This window comes from Trachymyrmex septentrionalis, unplaced genomic scaffold (genome assembly GCF_001594115.1).
Source record: "Trachymyrmex septentrionalis isolate Tsep2-gDNA-1 unplaced genomic scaffold, Tsep1.0 scaffold16, whole genome shotgun sequence".
NCBI lineage: Eukaryota > Metazoa > Arthropoda > Insecta > Hymenoptera > Formicidae > Trachymyrmex > Trachymyrmex septentrionalis.
Genome location: NW_017304758.1, coordinates 705,676 through 714,970, shown reverse-complemented (window position 1 = coordinate 714,970; position 9,295 = coordinate 705,676). Strand labels below are relative to the sequence as shown.

Genomic DNA, 9,295 nt, shown 5'->3' with positions numbered 1-9,295 from the left:
TAAATATAAATATAAATTTTGTTAGATTATCAAAATAATTATAGTTAAGGACATTCAAGTTAAAATGTTCAAAATTTTTTATAACATTGATTATTATGCTTAAGCGTCCCACATAATTATTTATTTTGATAGTCCAACAAAATTATTTTCAGATCTGTACACTGAGAGAAAAATGTATTAAAATTATAAAATTGTTTGAACACTAACTTAACATTTACTTACAGCAAAATAAATTAAATAAAATATATAAAAAATGAGAGTTAAATCACACAAATTAATGATCCTTATACTAAATAAATATATATTTACATTTAATAAAACGAGTATTATTTAAATAAGTATTTATTAAACTTTAGTACATTCTTTTCTCAGTGTATTTAAATTTTTAGATATTTCAGCAAAGTCGTTCTTTTCGTGTACAGTAAATTATTCGTTGCGCTTCTTCGCGTTTCTTGCAAATCACAATTTAATTCGTTTAATTTAAGATTGATTACTATCTTCAAATCTAAACTGATCAAAGAATTCGCAGCCGAGAGGAAATGCGACAGTTCCCCGACAACGTACGTTTACATGCTTGCAAATGTATATTTATAGATGTCAAAGAAACGCGGCATAAATACATTTACATAAGATCACATACAATGAATGTCAATTTTTATTTTACTTTTAAAATACTGTTTAACATATGATATAATACCGTTAATGGCATTTGACTTAAAGAACGTCACTGAGTAACGTCTGCTTGCTAAGCCCACGTGACACAGCTTAGCATTCGAATTCTCATCATTCGCGTTTCAGTTTCGACCATATCGGCGATAGGAAATAACGTTCCGTTTAACGTTCATTTCGCCTTGTATTACGAATAATTGTTTCTTTTTTCTTGTCTGTACTAATTTTACGAAAGAAGTGTGCTAATTCAATAATTCTTCCATGTGTTAATTGCGAGACACTAATTGGTACTCAAATTAATGACAATGAGTGACGTTTGTGATGAAATTGTTCTTCTTTGTGTAACGTTTGTAAAAAGTCTACTATAAATAATTTTTTATGAATTGCATCAATTTTCTTCAAATAAGATATAAATATATTTAGTAGATTAATTTTATAATTTTTTTTTAAATCTTGAAGTGCTTCCTGAGTAAGAAAAAAAAAAATCGTATATTCAATTATAATTTATAGTTTCTATATTTTATTAAAATTATAGATAATGCAAAATGATAATGAGGTAAAATTATCCAATAATTAATTTTACGGAGACAGGACGTTTCACTTTTGTTTGAAAGTGATTATTAACGTCGTAGAACTTCCGTGACCAAACTCATCACAATTAACGTGTGTTTCATGCGTTTAGATGCGAAAATCATTCTTCTCATCGTCTCGTTTCTCTTGTCCTTGTATCACATGATTCCAATTTTTTTATAAATCTTATTTTGACTTTCTGTTTACTAACAGATATGCGAGTACAGTTAGTTACTTTACTCCCGAGCGAACAAGCTGACTTGTTAAACGAGAACAAAAATTTGAAAATTGCTCTATGTGAACTCTGGATATTAATATCGATGAAGAGAATTGTTACGAGTGCGGCGAAAGATATGTTGGTGGAGAGTGCGTTGGCTCTGTTTGCGCTTGTTAATCAGTTCAATTGAATAACGTATTAATACTCCGGGGTCATCGCGAGAGTTAATCGCAATGTCCACGCCGGACACGATGGATACCATCGATGAAGCGGAACAAGCGTGGCGTGAGTACAAAAATAATTCGTCAACATTTTTTTATAGATGCCACCTCGTCGAGTCGTGAAAAATCGTACACGACCTTGTGACACATTCTCAGACGAATATTTTTAATAGGAATTCAGTCTGTTAATATAATATGTGTATTAATATAAATTCTACACGTTTCTTTTTAAAAAATGCTGTAAAAATAAATTTGTTTAGAACATCGTTAATGCGGATGCAGTAAAAAATATTTAAAAATTATTTTAATAACATTTAACTACAATGCTACTTTAAATTCTCTAGCAAAATTTTACTCTCTATGAAAACAATTCAGCTCTGTAAACCGTTTCAACAGACTGATTTGCATTTATTGTAATATAATGATAATGCCATTTTGTTAGATAATGTGACAATGCAAAATGATGATTTATCGGAATTCAAATACTGATTTTCGTTCAATATATTCTATGAATTGTAAATTGCATGGCCGGCGAGACGGTAAATAGTGTGACGGTAAATCGTGCGACAGCGTTTCTTCTTATTGCTCGTACTGTTCGCGGATATGCAATATGAAAGATTCGGCCGATAGGCATGTAAAATTAAACGCTCGGCATACGCATGCACAATTCATGAGTCGATACCACGGCGGTTCGCTCGACACTGGCGAAAGAGTTCAATTTTTATCTTGACAGCGCATAGAAAACCGTGACCTAGTTTGAGCTATTTCTGTATGAAGAAGTTCGTAAATGGATATTTTTTTGACATGTTGAATAATCAAATACATCGTGTGCATTTTAGCTTCCAGAACTGTATCAAAAGTATCAAATACGTCATAATATTTAGATCTAGCTTACATATATGACATTGTAAAGTAGAGATGTTATCACGCTAATCGTAGGGTTTGGTTAATCTATCGTCTTGCTATCGTGCAATTGATAAGAATGATATTGAAGTGAGTTTAATGACGTCATATTCACTCAATAAATAGTAATGCTATATATGAGGGAAAGATATGTGTCATACTTACAACAATATTATATCTTAATTTTTAATATTTCTGTTATTGATATTACAGAACGATAAATGTATATATAGAATATATATACATAAATATATCCATATAAAGTAAAAATTATATATTATGTTGCAGTGATTTTTTAATGTATTATTAATGTTATATATTGATTTTATTTACAAGCTTATTAAGTTCTATTTATAATTTCCTGTTACTCTATTTGTTTTATTATTAATAAAAATTTGTACTTGTATAAGTATGCATGTAAATATATTCAACATAAATATTATTCCTATTAAATCATTGTTCTGTGTAATACAGAATCGTATCTTTAATTTTATCAATAAAAATAAATTCTATGAAATTCTGATAAAAAGTGAAAGGTCAGAGATCAAAAGACAAAATTCAAGTAGAGTCAAGTAACGGATACCTAAACAGAATTTCTTTTTACGTTTCCAGATGAGATGCTGGAGTGTGAGACCGGGTCCCTTTTAGGCAGAGTGGCGGATCTCGAAAGGCAATCCTTGGCGCAGAGGGACGAGATAGTTTGTCTTCGCGCCACTTTGGCGGACGCGTTAAGGCGAATTGCTCAGCTCGAGGCAAGAGAAAAGCGAGAGGATGACAGAAATGAGAGGAGAAACGAGAGGATGGTGTCCTCGCCTTTAAGAAATGGCCATGTACCTCTCAGAAGTAAGTTGGCAAAGCTGCACATTTTTTTATCATAGAAGCTCGCTAACGACCGATGTCTAAATGCTTCATAATTTGAAATATCATTCTCCGTACATAAAGCACTACCGGAGCAATGCAATAATAAATTGATAACAAATATTAACTAATAGAGATTGTTAAATAATATCATTTTCGAACGACAGCACATTATTATCGATTTTTAATTTTTGTGCAGTTATATATTAAATTGTTTATTTATTGAAATAAATTCTACATCTCTCGGTTACTTATATTTATACCTTTTTTTATTATAATTTTGTTAAAAAAGCAATTATAAATTTTCCATTTATGATATACAATGAGCATATAATAAAAGCATATAATAAAATTAATACGAAAAAAAGTTAATTGTTAATTTCTCGATGATCACGCATAGTTCAAATTTCACAATGATAAACCTGGATCGATAATTGACTGACACGACTAAGATCATATCTTTTCGTTTGCGATAACGAAAGGAAAGCTGATTCGACTGATCGATGTGAGACTTGTGATGTAAACAATCGTCGGATTTGCCGCACCTTCGCTAGTAATCAAGCCGCAAATGCATACCCTATTTCTCTTGATAATCGCCATTGAATATTTCAATTGTTCAGTTATTTCATCAGTTATTGCATTATAATGTAATTGTACAATAATGAAAATTATGTATATATCAATATTGATAAATTTAATACGATTACTCATATATGTCATTTTTATTGTCGTTAATTGCCAGTTTCAAAAATTAAAATATGAACAAAATTGCATTTACATACAAAAAAAAAATATTATTATATGTTAAAACTTTAATGACTACTAATATAAATAAGCTATTTTTTATTTCTGAAAATTAATTTAATTTAAATGAATGTATATGTATAGTAGTTCAACATCTTAACACTCGGATCGGTAAGGCGCTTCGTATTTCAAATATTTTTTATTTCTTTAATTGGATCTCAAATAATTATTTTTAATAATTAAATATAATTCCTAGCATAATTGAAAGTTCCTGTTTTTCTTTATATCTTATAATTAAAATTCATCCCCTGCTATTTTACTGTCAGAATACAAATGACAACATGTGTGTTTTTATGAAACATGTTTCTTCTCCCACTTGAAGCGTTGATTGCACATATATCTACAGCGAAAATATACATTTTATCTTGACATATAATATCACATCGTAAAATAGCGGCAAGAATTCATCGCAGTATTGCAAGGCGCAAATTAATACGTCGACATAAGTGCGAGTGGCGATCATGCACGACATGCAACCTAAGTCAGGCGTGCATTTCCGGCGAAACTCGTGCGCGGATACCTTTAGAGTAGTCTAGAGTTTCGTACGTTACGACAGAAATTGCGGATGCAAGGAAGCCTCGCGAGATCGCGAGTGTTCGAACGTCTGGAAATGAAGCTCGAGCTGGGTGTTGTACCTGTGGCACGCGACGGCTTTAAGGTCACGTTCAGTTTCGCCCGTTGCAATCGAGAAATCCACTCACGAGAATGTGAATGGATTCACGTAATTGTTCGTCGGTCTTCAGTATTCGTGCAGACCTTGGAAGAGAATTCTTTATTCTGCACGAGAATTCGGGAGTGATCGAAGCGAATACTTGAATGCTGACAGAATGAAGGGAAAAGTCATATAATATGCTGTACATTTAGACATTGTACAATATTAAGAATAATGATCTTTCGTTCATTTTAACTGTTATTAAATTATGTTTCTGTGGAATATACATGGAAAGAATAATTTTATTGATGTATTTAGAAATTTAACTAGAATTGAAAATAATGTTGTTGAAGCATACAAATAATTATGTAGAAAACTCAAGCTTAATGAATAATGCTATTAGAAATCTTGACATTCTATCAATCATCTTGAGTGTTTTACATATAATTATTTTGATAACGTCTAATAAAATTATTTTCAGATCCATATTTTTTTTTACTAAATTTTTAAATACTTCATCAAATCTTTTCATGTAGAAATATATCAATATTGATAAATGTTTAGTAGAAATGTCATAATTCGATCGGTCTTTTTATTTTGTCACATGTACGTACATTTTTAATCGTTACTTATTAAATCTAATTTCGTTGCCATAATTATTTTACGGAGAAAGTAACGTAATTAAAACGAAAACGGAAACACCCTTGTCTCACGCTCGTTAATTCTCTCGCGCAATCGAGGTGTCAGCCTTGCGAACGCGAATAATTTTCTAATTGTTTTCTTTATGTTCCCGTGATTGAAAGCATGCGAATATTCCTTTGGCCCCTGTCAAATTGCAGGAAATGAAAACCAGAATCGCGCTGACGTGCATAAATTATTGCGCCGAGAGCATTAATTCTTAGCTTAGCTCTTAGCAATTGATGAACATAGGAAAGATGTAATACATCGCGGAAGGCGTTATAAATATCGCGCACCGTTACACCGCTATTGAAATCCAATCACGCGGCTTATACATTTCGTAGCTACATCGCGTGTTATTTATACAATATCCGAAGTTTAACGCAAAAAGCAGAGGATCTTGTTACAATTGAAATGCTGTATTTAACAATAAAACAACCGATGCCTTTTTGGCTTTACTTTAATCATTTCAATTTTTTCTTTTTTATATTAGATGTACTAAAAAATATTGAAAAAATAGATGAATATAATACAAATAATTCCGACTAATTCTTTCCACTACCAGAATTCTCTAAATTCTTTGAAGTGAAATCTCACTCTAAAGAATGAAAATTGAGCCAGTCTTAAAAAAGAGTGGCTCAATTTTCAATCTAAAAGTTTTAGAGAGAAACAAAGATAGGCAAGTAATATCAACTTAGTATTTTCAGCGTTTAAGCGGGATATCATCAATGGCTCCAGTTAAAGTAGATTAGTATCCGATACAGAATATTTTTTTTTGTTTGTTTAAAATATTTCGAATAAGAGAAAAAGTTATTTTCAGGTCAAAATTCGGTGCCACAGAAGGACTTGAGGCTGCGTCAGACCGGTGGCCTCAGAAATTCCTCTTCTTCGGGATCGTCGCAGGATGTTCGTGATGCGACATCCAGTCCGAGACGGCCTGCCAGCTACGTGCATCCCTCCCAACTTCCTCAAAGGTAAGATTCATGAAAAATAACACTGTAAATTGTGTTTAATATTAACAAAGAGAAATCTAAAACTGAACGGTCAGTTTCTTAGGTTGGCAAACAGATCAGCAGGGCAGCTGCTTCAGAACAGTTTGCTGAAGTATCTAAAAATTTAGCTATAACAGACACAGACCTGAATTGTTGGACCATAAAAATAATCATGTAGGACGCTCAAACTATTGTAGTTGCTAGAATGTCAAAACTTTTTATAGCATTGCTCATCATTGAAATTACGTAATTATTTTAATTTAGTAAAATTATTTTCAGATCTGTATCTAATTCTTTTAGATACTGCAGCAAAATTATTTTTTACATATAGATAAAGATTTCATATCATTTTAATGTAAAGATTTTATATAGAGTGTCTAAATGTTGGATATTCTTTTAGTTGCATTCGTGCGTTCTCTCCTTATTTGACTTTGTTTCATATTCTAGAGCTATACTTTTAAACAATTTGTGTTTCGTCTTTGTTTTAGTTAATTACTTTTTGTTTCAGGAGATCTGTCCACTATCAGTCAACGGGCTCTTTACATTCCGATAGTCCGAGTAGTAGTAGTGTTTCTCCGGTGCCATCGCCAAGCCCTAGAGCTACGCCACTGCCTGTAGCCAGGTATAAGAAATCTATACTATATTTTAATGTAAAGTAAACCGTAAATTAAATTGTCGCAATTTATGCCGCAAAATAGAAACCTAAACTATGGACATTATAAATATTAATTTTAAATATGTATATATACTTTTTAATCCAACTAAATCGATTTAATCCAACTAAATCGACCGTCCCAATTGCAAGAACATAGATTATTCTCGTTGCATATTGTTAATTATGTGTTGCGTGTAGGATTGCGCATGTATGTTCTCTCTTTAGTTATCGCCACGTTAATGGACGCTCGCTGTTTAATTAGTAGCGATATATTTCAATGTTCTTAGAGCGTCATTACGACGTTATGCGATGCGTGTATATATGCATGATGCTGTTGTACGAGAATTGAATTCGATGTCTTAGATCGCCCACGGCAAGATCAAACGGACCGCCACAAAGTAGCCTAAGAAGAGCGAAGAGATGGTCGTCCACTGGTGATTTTACACATTCTCCGCAAAACCAGGGAAGCAATTCCCAGCTCGTCGGTACCAGGTTAGCTCGCAGCTAATAACGTAACAGTAAAACGCACTGTTTGTCTGCTATTTGTGATTTTGTTCACATTTCACTGATCACACGAGTTTAACTTTTTGTTATCACCGCCACTGTTTTTCTTGCTTCCTCTCTCGTAAGCGATCGAGCGCGTTTTCCCGTCAAGAAGACTCCGTCTCTCGCGTTCTATTGGTCAGAAAATTACTATTGCTTCGTCTTTTATGCGCTATTATGTTTTTTCTTATATTGTATCTGCGCAGGTACATAGAACTTAATTAAATATTATTTTTTCTTCTGGTTGTTCGTACTATGCAACTTGAAAGAAAATTTCCTGTCAAGAAACCGCCGTCTCTCGCGTTCTATTGGTCAGAAAATTACTATTGCTTCATCTTTTATCCGCTATTATGTTTTTTCTTGTATTGTATCTGCACAAGTACATTAAACTTAATTGAATGTTACGTTTTCTTCTTGTTAATCATACCACTACAATTTGAAAAAAAAAAAAAAAAAAAAAAAAACTTATAAAAAGTAAAGCTTACAGATGGATCGCAAGAAATCGGAGATTCAGCAGTAAATTATAGACTTCAGTATACAAGAATGAAATAAAAAAAATCTGTAATTTTTAAAGTCTATTTTACGAGTACCTATTAAGTTGTATCTAGAATAGATTTTAAAATTACGGCTGAGTCTAATTTTTGTTCGGAAAGAAAAGATCTTATTTTAATCTCTTTTAAAATTATGCTTGAAGCACATGGAATCGACGAAGAATCTCTTTGTAGACCTATCAATCAAACCTTCAAGTACGCGGGAAACACGCCGCGGTCGCATTAAAGACGGTTCTACCATTTCTTTTCTTTCTCTTCCCCGTATTGTTTTGCACCGCATGGTTTTCGTTTGCATTTTCGTTCATTATAGATTGTCTGCGTCCACCAAGTCCCTGTTCAACCTGTTCAAGCCACCGGCGATGAACAACGTCAAGCACGGGTAAATAATATACCAGAGTACTTTACACAACTTACTGGCCGTATCTGGCTTCTCCGTAGCCGTGTTTAGACGACCCGCCGCGCGGTGATCGCGAGGTCGCACGTGCACACGCTTCTCCGATGCACGTGCGCGCCGAAACGGTCTTTACGATGCAATTTCGTTCCTCCGCAGGTGAGCGCGCACGGTAAAGACCTCGCTTAAAACACAGGCGTTAAACGCACGTGTAGAATTTCCTGCGGGTTATCGCCGTGATATATATCTGCATGACACACGATCTGCGGGATATGCGATCGTAGAGGCAATTGATCCCGATCCTCGTGTAGATTACCAATTGAATTTGCTTATTTCTTTACAAATGGAATAATCGGTGGAAAGAGTGGCTGCACGAATTTTTAAATAGCGCTAATTATTTAATAAACATCTTGGGTATTTTTTCATTAATTTTCCACTTTAATACTTCGATTCTTTGACAGATATTTTACAGAAATTGTAAGAGATTCTGCCTGCCGCAGAATTCATCTAGAAATTTTATTAAAGTTTCCTGAAAACTCGTATATATATAACATTCTACAATAAGCAGTACTTAAACTGTTAAAGTTTTAA

General features: G+C 33.0%; 1 protein-coding gene across 7 annotated transcripts in view; it reads left to right on the top strand.

Annotated features, from left to right (window-relative positions):
- Window positions 1–9,295, top strand: part of LOC108746150 (echinoderm microtubule-associated protein-like 2) — a 44,084-nt gene that overhangs the window by 25,328 nt on the left and 9,461 nt on the right. For 3 of the 7 annotated variants that reach the window (XM_018482726.1, XM_018482729.1, XM_018482725.1), the window contains exons 2-7: window positions 1,453–1,741; window positions 3,193–3,423; window positions 6,393–6,546; window positions 7,073–7,186; window positions 7,583–7,711; window positions 8,624–8,692. In XM_018482726.1, coding sequence (XP_018338228.1) covers window positions 1,690–1,741; window positions 3,193–3,423; window positions 6,393–6,546; window positions 7,073–7,186; window positions 7,583–7,711; window positions 8,624–8,692 — 749 coding nt within the window. In that variant the 5' untranslated portion in view covers window positions 1,453–1,689. The remainder of the gene's footprint in view (window positions 1–1,452; window positions 1,742–3,192; window positions 3,424–6,392; window positions 6,547–7,072; window positions 7,187–7,582; window positions 7,712–8,623; window positions 8,693–9,295) is intronic. The other 4 variants (XM_018482727.1, XM_018482728.1, XM_018482730.1 and 1 more) reach the window with 4 other exon arrangements.